The sequence below is a fragment of the Paroedura picta genome, chromosome 8 (assembly GCF_049243985.1).
Source record: "Paroedura picta isolate Pp20150507F chromosome 8, Ppicta_v3.0, whole genome shotgun sequence".
In the NCBI taxonomy this organism is placed as follows: domain Eukaryota; kingdom Metazoa; phylum Chordata; class Lepidosauria; order Squamata; family Gekkonidae; genus Paroedura; species Paroedura picta.
Window position 1 is genome coordinate 39358343 of NC_135376.1, and position 18446 is coordinate 39376788.

The 18446-nt window shown below is 43.0% G+C and overlaps 1 protein-coding gene across 6 annotated transcripts in view; it reads left to right on the forward strand.

Annotated features, from left to right (window-relative positions):
- The window catches only part of DGKG (diacylglycerol kinase gamma), a 177953-nt gene that overhangs the window by 109548 nt on the left and 49959 nt on the right, over positions 1-18446 (forward strand). For all 6 annotated transcript variants that reach the window (XM_077349160.1, XM_077349164.1, XM_077349161.1 and 3 more), the window contains 6 exons: positions 8581-8698; positions 11479-11567; positions 12321-12437; positions 15105-15203; positions 15901-16017; positions 16943-17016. In XM_077349160.1, the coding sequence (XP_077205275.1) occupies positions 8581-8698; positions 11479-11567; positions 12321-12437; positions 15105-15203; positions 15901-16017; positions 16943-17016 (614 nt within the window). The remainder of the gene's footprint in view (positions 1-8580; positions 8699-11478; positions 11568-12320; positions 12438-15104; positions 15204-15900; positions 16018-16942; positions 17017-18446) is intronic.

Consider the following 18446-nt stretch of genomic DNA (forward strand, 5'->3'; position numbering starts at 1 on the left):
TCAAAAGCCATAATTCAGCCCTAGTCTGCAGAAAACCAGTTATATCTACCTGCTCCATTTAAGCTTTTATCTATGAAAGAAAACTAGTAAACCGTTACTATCTGCACACTATTCTCTGTGAAGGAATGTTTGTCTATAGGTGGATTGCCTAGTAAATAAGCAGACAAAAGGTTAGAATTTACTGGGCATATCTCCTGAGCAACCCTGTGGAAATAAGAGGTTTTTTTCCAGGTTAGGTCCACCCACAGGATGACCTCTTGCTTCAGGGAAAGGATGCTGTAGCTGGGGGATAATGCTGGCAGAACAGACTTGTCCGATATGCACGTCTCCCTTTCATTTCTGTTGAGCTTGCAAGGACACTTCCTTCTGGGATGTGCTTCAGGTCTGAAGGCAGACCAAATTGATATCTTGGAATTAGGCAGTCTTCAGACTCAGGCTGGCTGAAGGCCTACAGAAGAGTGATAATCAGGTGACCTTCTGCAGCAGCAAGCTGCCCAGAATGAAGGTAGCTACAGGAAAACATCTTACACATTGCCATCTTCTTGCTCTTTTTAGCTGAAGATATCAGGTGTTCTGCAACCGAAACATAGCCCCTTCCCTTTCCTCCAAGGTGACATACTTGGGGCCTTTTCGCACGGGGATCTTTGTTGCAAATTGTTTGCGGAATGAAAAATCGCCATTTAAAATAGTGGAATTCATCACCAAATTGATATCTTGGAATTAGGCAGTCTTCAGACTCAGGCTGGCTGAAGGCCTACAGAAGAGTGATAATCAGGTGACCTTCTGCAGCAGCAAGCTGCCCAGAATGAAGGTAGCTACAGGAAAACATCTTACACATTGCCATCTTCTTGCTCTTTTTAGCTGAAGATATCAGGTGTTCTGCAACCGAAACATAGCCCCTTCCCTTTCCTCCAAGGTGACATACTTGGGGCCTTTTCGCACGGGGATCTTTGTTGCAAATTGTTTGCGGAATGAAAAATCGCCATTTAAAATAGTGGAATTCATCATTATGCATACCTGCCTTTGTAGTGGAATCAGTTGCGTTTTTTAGCGTTTCCCACAGGCTTCCGGTCTCGGCAGAAATCGCTAGAAAGGAAGCGCTATTGCCAAGCTCGTCCCGCCCCTGGCCGTCAAGCAGCCAATGGGCAGCCGTTAGCATGCTCCCAAACAGCCCCTTTCCCTTTAAGAAAGGTTTTTTTAAAAAAAAAACAGACCCATAGCAACGAATCTAGGTAGATTCGTTGCAACGGAGAGACCCATCCAGCTGCCTAATGTGAGCTGTCGTTTGATTGTATGATCGTTGGCACGCTGCCCCGAGTGATAAAAAAAAAATCCCCCCCCCTCTCACGGGCCCGATTTTCGGCTGAATTAATGTGTAAAAAATAAAGGGACTTTATTTCAGCAAACGGGCTTTTATGTGGTTTGTGCTTAGTGACTAAAGGTGAAGGACTGAAGCCAGGGAAGCCTCTAAACAGAAAGAGGCTCGCTGGTGCGTTTATCCCCGCTCGCTCGGAGAAAAAAAAATGGCGATCGCTTCGCCGGAAGTTTGGAGGACAGGCTCAGGAGGAGGGACTTTGAAGAACCCGCAACAATGGTAACGCACAGGTCTTTAGCGCTATTGTTGCAGATTGGTTGCAGGAGTGTATCGCTATCCGGAGGGTGAATCCACTTTTCTGGATTCCCCTGAAAGCGCTACAACGAAGCGCTTTTTGCGGGTCGGTTTCAGGATTGTTGCAGATTGTCTACGACGTCGTGGGTTATGGCAAATTAGTAGCGTTTCCAATTAGCAACCATTGTGCTATTTTGAAGCCGTGCGAAATGGCCCTTGGTTAAGGAGGTTGGTCTGATTGTATGCAAGAGAGTTGTGTGTGTTAAGTGCTGACAAGTTGCTTCTGATTTATGGCAACCCTATGAATTAATGACCTTCAAAATGCCCTATCCTTAGCAGCCTTGCTCAGGTCTTGCAAACTGAGTACTGTGGCTTCCCTGACTGAGTTAGTCCATTTCATGTTTGGTCTTTCTCTTTTCTGACAGCCTCCTTTCACTTGCGTTATTATATTTTCCAGTAACTATTTTCTTTTCATAATAATAATAATAATAATTTTATTTTTACAACTCACCCTTCCCTTGACAACTCAGGGTGGGTAAAAACAGGCTTGAAAAACAGTTTATATAAAAACAATCATAATCCATTGAATAAATTAGGTTTTAAAAATCTTTAAGAGACACTAACACCTCAATTAGATTTGTGTCCTGAGTGTGAAAATAAAGTCAAAGGTTTTCCTTTGGGTGGATGGAATTTCAAGTAGGGAGGCCAGAATCTATTTGATCTTATTTCCTGACTTCAACCATAGGTCTGGCAGAACAGCTCTGTCTTACAAGCTCACTGGAACTGTTTTAAGTCCTGGAGGGCCCTGATATCATCAGGAAGAGTGTTCTACCAAGCCAGGGACCCTGAGCAGGTTTTGACTACTTGGTCTTAATGCTTTTGAGGGGAGACATACAGCTCGGGGCGGTTTACATACAACGTTGCGGGGGGATACATGGAATGATCTAACATATATAACATAGTAAAAAATAATAACAATAATCCAACCGTTGTTCTGAATCTTAATCAACAACAATATAACGGGAACAATAACTTTGTTCTTTTTGGCTCTACTCATCCCTGAAACTTTTGGGGAAGGTGTAGAGCTGTTTTTTTTTTAAATTATAACCCTTTATCAGAAAGGCCCTGAGACATATTTAATAACAAATAAAATATTGTATTTTCCAAAAAGTTTAAAAAAATACAAATCAGTTATTTTAAAGTTTAAGTTATTTGCAACAGGCTTTTGAGATATTCATAGACTTTTCTTTATTGAGATTTTTTTTAATTGAAAGTTTTTGTTACTGTGCCCCCATTAGACACATTAGGCCTGCAACCTTCTTCCTGTGTCCTCTGTCAGGCAGTCAATCTTGTTTGTTACCCTCTTGTAGACCAGTCCTAATCCATTTCCCTTTTAAATAATTACAGCTCTCACTTCATCTCTTAGAAATGAGCCATCCTGAATCAAAGACATTTCTTCTCATGTCAGATTTCCCCCAGATTTAGTTTACTCTCTCATGTTTTTTATTTTAGGCACTAGGGGCCAAGCCCGTTGCATTCAGGAATACAAAGGGAGCTAAATTGGGGGTGGGGTGGAAGAACTCTGTGGATGGCCTCCCCCACCCCATGGGACCTGGAAAGGCTGCAGGCAGCTGTTATGGAACTCACCAGCAGAGGCAGCTCTCATGCAGCAGCAGGGATCTGCAGCCTCCAAGCCTCAGAGGGAAGTAGAAGGAGGAGGGGGTGGTCAGGGGTGGGGGACAGAAGGCAAGGGGCTAGCTGCTGGACAGACGGGCAAGCCGGTTGGAGGAGGAGGCACTCAGGGATGGGACAGCCACCCTGAGTGAGTGTTAATCGCTGGCGCTTAAGCATGAGACCAGCTCCTCCTCCAAGCCCTTACCAGAAATATATTATGTGGAACAGATGAGCAGCCCGGTTCCTTCTTGGGACAAGTGGAGGCCATCTCTTTTGTACAGGACCTGATTGTTTCATAAAGCACCTCAGTGCCTAACAAATTCAAACTTTCCCTCCCTACACCATTGTCTCATACACTGAGGCTTCTAATTTGTGTTGTCTAGCTGGCCTGCATGTGGAACAGGTAGCACTTCTGAAAAAGGCTACCTTGAAGGTCCTAGCATTGCCAGTGCTCAAGTACAGCTGGAGTGAGAGATTATTAACTACATGTTCACTCCTGTTCTCAGATGAACTTTTGAGTACAGATGGCATAGTGTTTCGTAAGCTTGGCATTTCAAGAGGAAATGATATTGCAAATCCACGATAGGAACAGCACATGACTTTATTAATAGCCGCTGTTCCCAAATAGCAGTCCTCTGATTATAAGTAGCAACATCTCATCTAAATATTCAGTTTCAGGTATCTGATCATGGAGAGATTCAAAGTTTCCTTTTGTTTTTAATTTCAGCTTTCATGGGCTGTTGTTTGATGCCATATAAGGTTGGAGGTGGAGCCTGAAGAGGATGATTTGGAAGGGGTAGATTAGAACCTGAGCAGCATAGAGTCCACCCTCCTAGACTGCCATTTTCTCCAGGATAATTGATCTCTGTTATCTAGATATGAGTTCTGATTCCTGGAGATCTCCAGGCCCCACCTGGAGGTTGGTAGCCATAAATTGCCATCACATATACACAGACCCTTCAAATAGCATCACTCTGATATCCAGTTCATTGGCCATGAGGGAGAGAGAGAGAGAGAACTTGCTCATGAGTACAATTATTGCTGAAGTTCTCCCTTCTCTTAAGGGCCCCGAGCCTCCGGGGAGGGCGGTATATAAGTATGATAAATAAAATAAATAAAATAAATAAACAAGCAAGCCACTATTCTAGTTTAAAAGAAGTTTGCCTCCTGGAAAATAGAGACTGCTGCAGGGAAAAGCTTTCTTCAAAAGGAGCTTCAGCTGCACAGGCAGTGTCCTTATTCGTGTGTAAACAGCTTCTTTGTTTTCTGGCCTATTATAACCTTTATCCTTTATTCCCAGATTAAATAAGCACACACACAAAGTGATTACAAAAATGTTGTATGACAGTTGCTGGGAAACTGTATATTTCTGCCCACATAGGCACAGTAGTGTGGCAGGAGTGAAACAACACCATTTTCATCTAAAAATAGGTAGCAGTATTGTTCATATAAGAGGCGATCCACATGATGGCTATTTAGTTAGTTAGTGACTGTCTGTGCTGTCTTTCAGCCCTGTTTAGGACCCCCAAGGCAAGCTCACTACAGTCATAAAAGCAAAAAACATCACCGTCTAACCACAGAGGACAAAACAAAACAACAAAAGCGGCATGTCATACTCCATCAATCAAAGACACACTGTCTTCACAGAAGGCACCAACCTTACTGCCTGGGGGAGGGATTCCATAACTAAAAAGGACCTCCCATATGTTTGGGGGTTGGACAGTTTATAAGGAAGGAGGCAGTCTTTCAAATAATGTGATTTCTAACCATTTAAGACTTTCAGTGGTTAATACCAAATCCTTGAATGGAACCCGGAAGCAAATTGGAAATCAGTGAAATTGACACCACACCTCTCTACAAATTGCAAGAAACTCTGTGGTAAAACTATATACTTTTCAACAGTTCATACAGCAGACTGGCATCACTTCTGAATTTTATTTGAGAGTGATGTAGTGTCATCAGCCATTTTTTACATCATTTTTGCCTGCCAGCTGCAAGACTGACAGCAGAAAATGGGATTCCTTGCCCTGGGCTGGAAGCTAGTAAGCCTGGTTCTATTGCTTGTGACAGGTACAATTGAAAATTAGGTTCCAAATAGTATATTATAGCACTGTATTCCTATTAAAATCACCCTTGTGGACAAGAATCTGATGTATGAATACTCAGAAGTAACTTTCCTCCCCCCAACAAAATGCCATTTCCCCTTATTATTTTCCTTATATTCTGTTTGTTTGGGGGGGTTTTTTGGGGGGGGTTCTTTTGTTATTCAGGTTAATTGATTACTTCATGTTCTCTGGAGCTTATGAATCACTGATTAATTTAGTATTAATTCTTGGCCCTTTATGCACTGATGTTTTCCTTCACCTTTCCTGTACATTCCTTTTAGGTGTACTTTTTCCTTCTGCATGGATTTTGCTCCCTTAAGCATTCTGCTCATTTTCCATTTGCTGTTTCTCCAGGTATTTTGAGAGTATTATCGCCACAGGTTTTCCCCTTCCTTCACTCCCAAGGTGAAGCTAACAATTGCATCTGATTTTCTACTCCCCTGCCACCCTTTCCTCACCCCTCAGACGTGACATTGTGCATCATGGTAGGTCTCTCCTTATTGGTCAGTTTCTGCCTGAAACAGACTATTAAAAAGAGACCAACCACATGGCAGAAACAAAAAAACTATGGTTCAACAACTATATGCTTTATCCCATTGGACTATAAGATCTTTTTTAAAAAGCTGCACTGTGCAGCATTCAAATTAAAGGAATATTGACTCAAATTCTCTGATATTGTGAATGCAAAAAGGGCCTTTGTCCCCTTGAGGAGATAGGGGGCTTAAGTACTATGTTGCCAGCCAGACTTATGACTCAAAAAAATTGTTTATTGTTTGTGATAGTATTATCACAATCCACAAAATAACAATCATTTTTTTTAAATTAAGAGTCGTGGCTTTAGCAAATTACAAAGGACAGAACATGTAGTTCAGAGATCTTTCCCTACTGATCCTACATTGAGCAGGGGGTTGGACTAAATGGCCTGTATGACCCCTTCCAACTCTATGATTCTATGTTTTCTTAATATATAGTTATGTTTACTTGTTGTGTAATTGAGTAATAAAGTCAAAAAATGGAAAGAAAGAAGGCCCTTTTTGCCACTGTAGCAATCTGCTTTTTGAAGTACGGTTCCAATAAGGCAAAATCTTTCCATAGCACATGGCTTGTTTTCTGCCATTGTTAAATAATCCAGAGGGCTGGGAATTCCAGTTTTAGAAGCTGAAAGTAGTGAGGTTATCATCTGAGTTGTGAGAGAGATTACCTGTTGTTCTTGTTTCCTTCAGTCATTAACTAGAAACCAGAAGGATACAAGATAAGTGACAGAATGGAAAATATAGTGCCCAGTTTTATAGCACCCAGTTTGACAACTGATTTGACATCACAAAATGCAGGTTCTTTATGTTGGTACCACAGACCTTGTTACACTGCTGCCACTCCTGTTATCTTACTATGAGTTCCGCCTTCTGAATGTATAGAAATGCCTTTAACCAGCTCAGGCAAAAGGTGCATCCAGCTCAATACTGACTATTCTGGCTGTCTCTAAGTCTACAGGATCTCAGGCAGAAAAAATTCTTTTTCAACATATGGTGCTACCAGAAATCCTTTTGCTGGAGCTGTCAGGAAGTGGATCTGGGGCCTCCTGCTTGCCCAATATGTGCTCTACCACTGAGATATGATTCCGGGACTGACTGAGCATCCACAGTCTTGTGTGTTGGTCTGGGCCAGGAAGTCAATGACTTCCACTAATCCTGAGACATTTTGGGTTGGCTCCCATTGCTTTGAATGGGAAAGTATTGCCTTGGCAGCTCTGTGGAGTAATTCCTGAGCCACATGCAGTGATCTTCCTAGGCAATTATTCATTTAAATCACAAAATAAAGAATAATTCACAGAATGTTCGGTGGACCTCTGATGACCACCCACAGTAAATGTCTTGTGAAGTGTATTTACTATTTGCCTCACCAGCTGTATCATTTTGAGGGTGGATCCTTGTGAAGTGACAACATGATTGGAAGGACTGGGCTGCATTCCAAAACTGGGAAGAGGGAACATGAAATCAGTTTTGTGAATGGAGGGGGAATGTGCTTGCTAAACAGAATGATAGTTTGCAACTGTAAATGCCACATGTGTAGGAGTGCCTGACTTCAGGAATCCATTTTCACACATATCACACGTACCATTTGCACACACACACATACACACACACACACACACACACACACACACACAAAGGAAAAGCCTTTATGGCTTGCTGGTGGGACACTTCTGTGCATACCCTTATATTTTAATTGGACATGCCAGCCACTAGAACCATGCAGAAAGGAATGTTTGGAGTGATATAACACACAGTCCTGTCATAAAGGACTCCTGGGTATCCTTGCTCTGGCTGCACTCACTGAGTCATGTTAACAGACTTTAATCTCAGTCCATCCATTCTCCTACAGATGGAAGCTTTTTAAGCAACTTGAAAGTAGCATGAAGAGCCATTACAGCCCATAATAATACACATTCATTTGTGCTATCTCAGAATGATCTCTGGACAAGTGAACTTTTCAGGCTCAAATCACAGCAACGCTTGTTTGAACAGAAACTAGAGAAGTAAAAAACAATTTATACTATAGATTAGCGATCCCCAACCTGTGGCCATGGACCACATGTGGTCCGTCGATTAATTGAAGGTGAGCCGCGAAGGACGCCTTGTCTCCCCCCCCCCTTTACTTCATACCCCCCTGGCCCTTTACAACACACTTTGGGTGTCATTGTCTCCCATCACTCCCAGATGGGACTATCTCGTTGCAGAGAAACAAGCTCAGGGTTCCCATTGATTTGTTATTGTCATGAGTTAAAATTTCCATGAAAATAAAATGTTCCTTATGTTCATTGTTGTGGCGTGTCTGTATCTTATTTTGAAGGGATGTTTAAACATTACCATAGTGATCAGAGAGCGTTAGGGCAGTGGTTGAGGGTAGAGGAGTAAACTACCCCCCCCCCGCCTGGGACTCAGTAAAATTGTCAAGCATTGAGTGGTCCCCGGTGATAAAAAGGTTGGGGACCACTGCTATAGATAACTATGGTTCTAAAATAATCGTCTTCCAAAATGAATATCTGTACAGTCTTAGCAATCCAAGTGGGAAGAAAATTCCAGTGGGCTTTAAGATGCCACTAAACGTGCAAGAAAGATGCGAGAAGTGAGAGGGAGCTGTTCTGGGTTTCCCTTCAGTGTCTTCCATTAACTATGGACTTTCCCCCTACAGAATGTGAAGGACGATGGTCAGCATGCCTGGAGGCTGAAGCACTTCAAGAAGCCTGCCTACTGCAACTTCTGTCGCACCATGCTCCTGGGGGTCAGGAAGCAGGGCTTGTGCTGCTCCTGTAAGTGTTCTACCCCAGGGCCAAGGCCAGAGAGGCTAACCCCTGCCCTCATTTTGTTGCATTAAAGATGCTTTGACTTGTATATGAAGGGACTGGAGCCATTCAGATCTGGGTCTGTTCCTAGGATCCTAATGGATCCAAAGCCAAACATTTTGTGCTCCAGGGCCCACTTGCTTGCCATCCACTGCTGATGTTCTTTAAAAGTCAGCTCTATTTCCTGAAGATTTTTCATTTCAGAGGACAGCTGTGTTGGTTTTCTGTAAAAGAATTAGATTGGAGTCCAGTAGCACCTCAAAGACAACAAGGTTTTAGGGGTATGAGCTTTCAAGAATCAAAGCTCCCTTCAGGAATCTGACAAAGATGTTCTAGTTGTCTAAGGCAGGGGTAGTCAACCTGTGGTCCTCCAGATGTTCATGGACTACAATTCCCATGAGCCCCCTGCCAGCATTTGCTGGCAGGTGGCTCATGGGAATTGTAGTCCATGAACATCTGGAGGATCACAGGTTGACTACCCCTGCTCTAAGGTACTACAATATTTGGGCTTAGCCCTGGAAGATTTTCAGATTATTTTATCAAATACAGCTAGTTATTAAATTATTGCTCAAGTATTAACCAACAGAATCATTCTGGAGTCTCTGGACCTAAACATACATGACATTATCCTTATGTTTAAAGAAATGTGTCCTAGTTTCATGTGTCAATTCGCTTGTGCACAAAAGAGGTGGGCAGTTCCAGCTGGATTTTCAGTTATCCTTCTGTTCCCTTTCCACTGCCCGAAAACATGTTCTCATTGGACTGCTACTTTCATCACTTGGATGCCATCCAATAATTCTGTGCAGTTTTGAGCATACCTCCTTATTTTTGGCATCACCAGATGGCCACAAGATGGCATCAGTAATGATGTTCAGTGGTGTGTTTGAATGGAGTAATTCATTGCCAGTAGCTGAATCTTGACTTTACATGTGCAAATGTTCAAATAAATTATTGTACCTAGGCTCATATGAGTCCATCTATTATCTGATGCTAAAAAAATCCTGACCACACCCAGCTTACCCTCATCCAATAAAAAAGTCAAAACATAAAATACTGGTATATGGTACCTCCCTGCAATGACACTTGTGAAATGCAGGCAGCCAGACAAAAGAGAGATCAGCCTAACTTTAGTCAATGTTTTTCATTGTAGTCCTCCAACTTTGTAGGCCAACCCTTGGTCATCTTTCTATGAAGTGCAGGCAGATTTCCCCAGGCCTCAAAAAGAGGGGTGGGGAAAGGATTGTTCCACCTCTCTCTCTCTCTCTTTCTCTCTCTCTCTCTCTCTCTCTCTCTCTCTCTCTCTCTCTCTCCCCCCCTGAACCAGAACTGTGCCCTCCTTCCCCCCCCCCATTGGCTATGCTGGCCCACAGTCCCCCCCTCTGTTTTTCCCTAGCTCTCTGTCTGCAGGGGTGGGGTTCCTCCCATGGCAACAGTGGAACTTCTGGTCCTAAGTCTGGGAGCATTTATTAGACATGTGGATGCACCGTCATGCTAAGGGGGACCTAAGAACAGCGAGGAAACATTGGGAAAGAGGAGCTAGGCATGTGCAATTCAGTTTGGATAGTCTAAAAGTACCCAGAATCAATGCTGATTCAAACATTTTTGGGACTAATCTGGTCCAAATCAACTTCCCTTGAATTTAAACTGCTCAGATCAGTCTTGGTTGAATTGCCAAGCCATGGGAAGACCAGGCAGTTTTAAGGGACCAAAATTTTATTTTTCCATTTATTCCATGGTCTGGGATGTGGGGGTTGCACCAAATTTGCACCATAACTGCAGGATCCTCTCCTCAAAAGAACACCCAAATTTAAAAACAATTGGACCAGTGGGTCAAATTCTATAAGCACACAAATAGGGTGCCCCCATCGAACCTCCTGGTCCAATCCTTTTGAAACTTGGGGGGGTCTTTTGAGGAGAGGCTCCTGCAGCTATGCTGCAAATTTGGTGCCTCTACCTCCTATCCCCCTCCCCCCCCCCCTGCCAGACCATATAATAGACATAAAGGGGAAATTTCTCATTGACTTTAAAGGCACCAAATCACTTTGGATTTGGCTGAATCTGAGCCAGGGAAGGGTGTTTCAGGTACTTCAGTTTTGACCGGAAATGATTCGGGGCCAAATCCAAAACGGTCTGAATTTTTTTTTTTTTTGTCACATGCCTAGTGATAATATGAAGATGTTTTTGCATAAATGGACATACACTGAAGGCCCCTGTAAGTATGCCAGGGTAATATCATATCTGATTAGGATCTTAGAAAGTGATTCTGACCTAAGCACTCTTACTTGGACTCGCATCAGTAAAAACTTCTCTAAGAGACGGGCGCATGACTTAATGGTAAAACCAGACTCATGTTTATTTCATTCAGTTATCTCACCTTTCACCCTGATGGGTACCCAAAGAGGCTTATGTTGGTCTTCTCTCCTTGATTTAATCTGCATTACAACCGTCTGAGGAGTTTGGCTGAGATTGTTGCAGAGAGGGGATTCAAACCTGTGTCTCTCAGATCTTAGTCTGATACTCTAACTCAGGGTTTCTCAACCAGGCTTTCATGAAACTTTCATGAACCTGTGGACTAGACATTACTCATATCATTAACCCAAGGATTAAGATAGTCAATTACTGCCTTCAGAAATATGATTTTTATTATAGGTTTTATAGCCAGTCTTGCCAAATGGCTGTAGCTTTTGTGTGTATAGGTTCAGGGTGGACTTATAGCTGTTGCTTCTCTCTCTTCCTTTTCTCTGCAGTTTGTAAATACACTGTCCATGAAAGATGTGTATCCAAAGAGATTGCCCCCTGTATCAGCACCTATGTGAAATCCAAGAGAAATACCAATGTAAGTGAGGCATGTTTGTATTTATATGTTGATAATCCTCCATCAGCTCTAAGACATCTGTAAGATGTAAGCCAGGGGTAGTCAAACTGTGGCCCTCCAGATGTCCATGGACTACAATTCCCAGGAGCCCCTGCCAGCATTCGCTGGCAGGGGCTTCTGGGAATTGTAGTCCATGGACATCTGGAGGGCCACAGTTTGACTACCCCTGATGTAAGCCATAGAAGTACTTAGAATAATGCAAAAAATGTACCTGCATTTTGTACCTAACTGTTTTATCATCGTGTTGCACTTCTAGTTTAGCTCACAAATGCCAGCCTGAGGACAAGTGCTGGCTCTTGAACTCACCTGAAGTGAGTCTAAAGTGAAGGGTCTGCAAGTAGGTGCACAAGAGCATCATTTTGGCAGCCAAGAATCATTGGGCCAGTTTCTGTCAGAAGGTTCTTGGATTCGTGATGTTCTTTTGGTCTGGGCTCCTCAAACTCAGTGTGAAAGTATTTGCCATTCCCACCATAGCCATCAGTAGCATGATTAAGTACCTTAGATAAGGTGATGCTTCTGTCATAAATCTAGCCTGATGATCAAAGATGTGACAAAATCATTTGGCCAAAGTAGCAGCCAATAGCAGGAGTTGTATTGAAAGACCTAACAGATCAAAAACACAGCTTTTTCAGGACAATTTCTATGCTGCTTTTTGCTTTCAGTGTACCATTTAGCACCTGGGTTTCTTTCTCATCATCTTGCCTGCCTTTCTAGGTGATGCAGCACACGTGGATTGAGGGAAACTCCCCAGCCAAGTGTGACCGGTGTCATAAAAGCATCAAGTGTTATCAGGGCATTACTGGACTACATTGCGTATGGTGCCAAATCACAGTGAGTATGTGAAGAGAGTGTGGTGATACTTTTACAAAGGATGTCAGAAGGCTAAATTGTCCATGGCAACTCACTTCCCAGGGCAGCAGGCCAAGACTCACCTGTGTTGGTAATGATCACAGCATGCTCTGAACAAATGAGAAATAAGGCCGGCACTCCATTCCTAGAGAGGGGGAAATGGCATGAAAATGATCATCACACAGAGTGTCATTGAGAAAGCGTGGAACAAGAATATGCTTTCCTAATGGCATGAAGAGGGTTTGTGAGCTCAGGAACAAATACAGCACCCTGCCAGTGCGTTTTGTGCAGCAGTCCAGCAATTATGGCATGACATTCCTGTTATTTACAAGAAATAAGGAAGATTATGTGAAATCAACATATTGGGGGGTGAGATATTTTGGCTTCATCGGAGGAGCTTTCCCCAGTCCAATGGTGTGATGCATCACTGTCATGGTGATCACAGGAACTGCCTTTCCATGAGCCCCATTATGGTACACAAAATGCCTTGTTTTTGACTTCCTGGAGATGGTTCTCTTTCTTATAGCTCTAAACGAAGAATTTGAGTAGGCTGGAATATCCCTGCCATGCGTTTGGTTGGATATGTCAATTGACTTCACAGAGTAAAATGTCAAGCACAGGAAGAGGGGGTTTGTCAAGCCTGAAGATAAGTCATCAAGTAATTAACTCGAGGAATTAATTACAATATGACATAATGATCACTGATGACTGTTAGTCTAGCTTGGAAAGGGGATTAGATACATTCATGGGGAATAGATCCAGCAGTGTCTATTGCCTATGATGAGTAGGTTGAACCACCCTGTTCAGAAGGACAATAACTCTGAACACCAATTCTGGGGGGTGGGATAGCATGGAGAGACGGTGTCCATGCCCTGATTGTGGATCTTTCAGGATCACCTGACTGGGTGGATCCTTGGCTTGATCTAAGAGGGCTCTTCTTAAGTTCTATAGCAGCAGGCTGTAGTTATGAGGGATCTGTTTTCTGACACTTCAGTGGGAAATTATCTGTTGGTATGGTTGGTGCTCAAGTCAATGCCCTGGTTGACCTCTGGAATGAGGTTGGCACAGTTACTCCCAGGTGTTTTCTCTCATGTGCTCAGGTAGGCCCTTGATTTACTGAGAGGCTGCAGGCAAAGAGAAGACAAAGATGGCTAGATCAACAGTGAAAGAAGATTCAGGACAAATCCAATAAAACACGTTCTAAAGCTCATTTTAAAGCATTCTCCATGGTGGTAAAGGTGACAAAGAAAAATTACTTTTCTGCCACCATTGCATCTGCAAACTGTCAGCCAGCAGAGCTGTTCCAAGTGGTCAAAGACCAGTTGGGATCTTGCTTGCAGGAGGGGGGTGCCCTCCTTGGTGTCCCACTGTGACCATTTTGCCCAGTACATTGTAAATAAAATTTCTCACATCCATACCAATTTGGACTTGACATTAGCAGTGGCAGGTTCAGCAGTTGACCTGGCCAGCTCTTTGGAGATACTTTTCAATATATTCATTCTGAGGATGTAGACAGAGTATGTGGAAGTTTGAGGTCTATGACCTGCTTGTATAACCCTTTTTTGGGGGGGGACTAACTGGGTTGAGAGGTAGTTTGTGACTCTTTGAGAGAGAGGATAGTTGCCCCATCTTGAAAGACGCCATGGTGCATCCACTGAGCCCAAAAGATTTTAATAACTCAAATAGAGTAATAAACAGCTAGTGGCTGAAGAACTCAAGGCATTCTTGAATGAAGCAGATTTTTTGATTCTTTCCAATCTGGGTTCAGGCCTGGTTACAGGACTGAAATAGCCTTGGTTGCCCATTGGTGTATGACCTGCTGCAGGAGATAGAGGGAGTGTGACCCTGTTGATTCTCCTGGACCTCTCGATGGATTTTGGTACCATCAGTCATCATATCCTTCTGGAACACCTTTCTGGTCTGGGATTGGGAGGCACTGTTTCGTGGAAGTTCTGGTCCTACTTGAAGGGTGGATGCCTGTGGGGTCCTGCAAGGTTCCAGAAGACCCTAGTTTTCTGCTGTTTCTTCAGCGAGTTCAGGGTGATTCCAAGGCTGAAATCTCCTGTTAAGCAGTTCACAAGGCCAGATCTCCTTAGCTGCAGAATCAGGACTGCATCATGTGCCTTTTAGACCATTTTCTGGGCATGTATTGTTTGCATGGGCATATACTGAAGTAAAATGCTTTGTTTGTTTCAAAAAAGCATGAAGTCTGATTAATGTACACTTCTACAAGTGTAGCGCTGAAGTGCTGCCTTCCTATAACTGCACATAACGTTGTCAACCTCCAGGTGGATCTGGACTTCTGGAATTACAACTGATTCCCAGTGATTAGGCTGCTCAGTTTGGCTTGCTCCTGGGCTGTTTGAACTTAGGAGAGGTCGTGGCTCATTGGTAGAGCGCCTGCTTGGCATTGAGAAGTTTTTGGATTCAATCCTCAACATCTCAAGGTAAAGGATCAGGTAGTAGGTGGTATAAGAGACCTCTACCTGAGACTCTGTAGAACCTCTGCCAGTGAGTCGACAATACTGAATCTGAGGGACCAGTGGTCTTGTTCTATGTATGGCAGCTTCATGCGTTCAGCTTCCCAATCTTCCCTAATAAATAATATCCCCAACTCATGCTCAGACCCTGCTGTCTTTCCTCTTGCAGCTTCACAACAAATGTGCCTCTCATGTGAAACCAGAGTGTGATGGTGGGCAACTCAAGGACCATATCTTATTGCCTTCCCACATCTGTCCTGTGGTTCTGGTGAGTCTTATTTGGCATGCATAATGCATGCTTCATTACTGGGATGTTCAATCTATTAAGAAAACTGGTCTTCTAAAACCATGAACCACTAATTTATTCTGACTAGCTTTGTTAAGCATCATCAAGATTCATAATAGCCATTTTGGTTTTCTGAAATTTACTTTGCTCGCTGAGATGGCTGTTATCAATCTGTTAAATTCATCACTAATTAAGATGTCCTAACATAGCTAAGAAGCATTTTTAATGGTTAAAGGGCTATATTTTAGGGTAAGTGGATCAGCTTCCCATGGATCGTTAGTTTTGGAGACTATGGATTCTTGAACAAGATTGTGGATTTTTGAACAAAATTAAACTAGGAAGCCAGAAACTGGTTGCACATTGGAGCCATCTGTTCATCAACATTTTTAGAGTGATGTCTTGAGGACTTCAGTGCCATCTGTTGCAATGTCACCATAATAATATGAATCATTCAAACTTTACGAAATCCTTTATTGATGGTTTATCATATTAGCATTCTGACAGCACGTGTGAGATAGCACTTGCTCCTGGTGTTCCATGATATTTTCAAATAGTCTTCTTCTACATCAGTGCATTTAAATGGTCCTCCTTTTCTTTTTCTGTGACTTTCCCACTCCTTTGTATGTGCTGGCCATCATGCATGTTTGGAACTCCTTATGCAATATGTTCTATTCCAAAGGACAGGCAATCTCACCCAAGAAGATCTGACAGTGAATCACCATCCAGTACAACCCCCGATGATCCAAACCAGACCTTCAGATACAACACTATGACAGTGGATGGACATGGGCTGCAGGTCAGTTGTACAGAAAGGCCTGCCAGAGGGAAGATGGCAATAGGTGTGGGTCTCTTAGGCTCCCTGGGAAGGCTATCCCAGGGTACACTCTGAACTACAGTAAAATTGTGTTGAATTGTGCATCATAAGAGATTAATGCTAGTGTTCCCTAAATGTCTCCTTCCATCTTCTCTCATTTTCTAGAAAAATATTTAGAAGACCAGTTTTCTAGAAAATATAGAAAATACCAATGATTGCAAAGATTTGACTGAACTAGAGTAATGTCTTTGTATTGTACATGTATTCTTTTACTGTTCCTACTGTATGCCTATTGTGGCGCAGAGTGGTAAGGCAGCAGACATGCAGTCTGAAGCTCTGCCCATGAGGCTGGGAGTTCAATCCCAGTAGCCGGCTCAAGGTTGACTCAGCCTTCCATCCTTCTGAGGTCAGTAAAATGAGTACCCAGCTTGCTAGGAGGGTAAACAGTAATGACTGGGGAAGGCACTGGCAAACCACCCCGTATTGAGTCTGCCATGGAAACGCTAGAGGGCGTCACCCCAAGGGTCAGATATGACCCGGTGCTTGCACAGGGGATACCTTTACCTTTACCTTACTGTATGCCTGGCTTAAAAACTCATTAAGTCAGAGGACTTAATGAGTCAGCACATATAGTAGTCAGCACATATAGTAGTCTTGGGCTTCTTACCTGCAGGACAAGATACAGAAAGGGTGAGGTCAAGGATCATGCACCAAGTAGGTGGCTCCCATCTATCTGCAGAATCCCCCCCCCCATGGCACTCTTTTCTACAGACTTAACACATTGCCAGTTGCTTGTCTTGTTTCCTCTGTAGCAATGCTGCATGACTAATTCTCCCCCGTTCTGCATGAATGATGTTTTGTATGCAATACAAGAAGGCTTCTTGTTTGGTTTGTTTTTGCTTTCCAGATTACCCCTAAGCCTGGAACACATCCACTGCTGGTGTTTGTGAACCCTAAGAGTGGTGGACGACAAGGGGAAAGGTATGTTCCCTTTTTCTATGTAGAAATTGCACCTTCCTAAGAAATCTAGACATAGTGCAACAAATAAATCATTATTGTTGCAAGTGATAGAGGGAGCCATTCTGAGCAGGTTTATTCAGATGTGTGCTCCATTTTGCTCAAGGGGCCTTACTCCCAAGATAATGTCTTTAGGATTGCAGCCCAAAGCATCTGCAAAAAAGATATCACAGTATCCCTGCACGTCATGTTTATTGCTATTGCAATTATAATTTCTAAGGTGGGTATAAGATTGTCACAGGTATCTATTACATAATTCCCATTATATCACCAAACATATATTGGCATCCTTAGCAGCAGTAATTCTGAAGAAATAGACACTGCAGGGCTAGGATGACATGGGCTGTATACCGTGGTAAAAGTCTATCCAAATGCAACCTCTGTTTTCTTTTTTAGTATATTTATTTACTAGCAGATTTGCAGATAAGACAGAAATAAACAAACATAAATGCAAAAAATTAACAATTAAGACAGTTATGCAAAAAGTTATGCAAATAAACCAAAAAATATTGAAGTGTGGCTCAGAAAATAATACAAAGTACAACACTAAGCATATAGCTATCATTATGAAAACTATTTCCAATCCATACCATAGAGGATAGGATTGATAGAACCAAAAAAGTGAATTAGGGACAGACTCTGTGTGTGTGTGTGTGTGGGGGGGGGTGTCTCTACAAATCTGAAAGAAGTCCCAGGATTGCAGAAAAATCTAAAATCTTTAAAAAAAAAAAACAGCCCCCAGGTGATTAAAACTCCCCAAAATAACAGAAACGATTCCTATAGATTTAATAAAAGAAAGCCTCTGAACTTGCTGTGGCTGTTGGGTTTGCTTTGTTGTTGTTGTTAGGTGCAAAGTCGTGTCCGACGCATCGTGACCCCATGGACAATGATCCTCCAGGCCTTCCTGTCCTCTGCCATTCACCGGAGTCCATTTAAGTTGGGTTTGCTAGGCAACCACAATAGTATTGTCAACCTTTCCAAACCTTTCTATATCAAGGCAATGGTGAGGGGAGCAGGAGTTGAAAGCTGAAAGAACCCTGGAAAAGGTCCCACCTCTGATCTCTAATCTCCCAGGCTCTCTCTCCTCAGCCCACCACCACTTAGGCAAATACCTTAATATCTCCATTTGCTACACAGAGGCCAGCAGTGGCAAACTACCTCTTTATCTCAAATGCTTTGAAGTCCCTTTGCTGGGGCCACCATAAGTCGCCTGCGGCTTGACAGCACTTTACATGCACACGCGGGAAGCTAAGCAGGGCCACCCTGACTAGCATTTGGATGGGAGTCCACTAAGGTAGTCCAGGGTTGCTGCACAAAGGCCGATAGCGGCAAACCACCTCTGAATGTCTCTTGCCTTGAAAGGGTCATGTGTCACCATATGCTGGCCACAACTT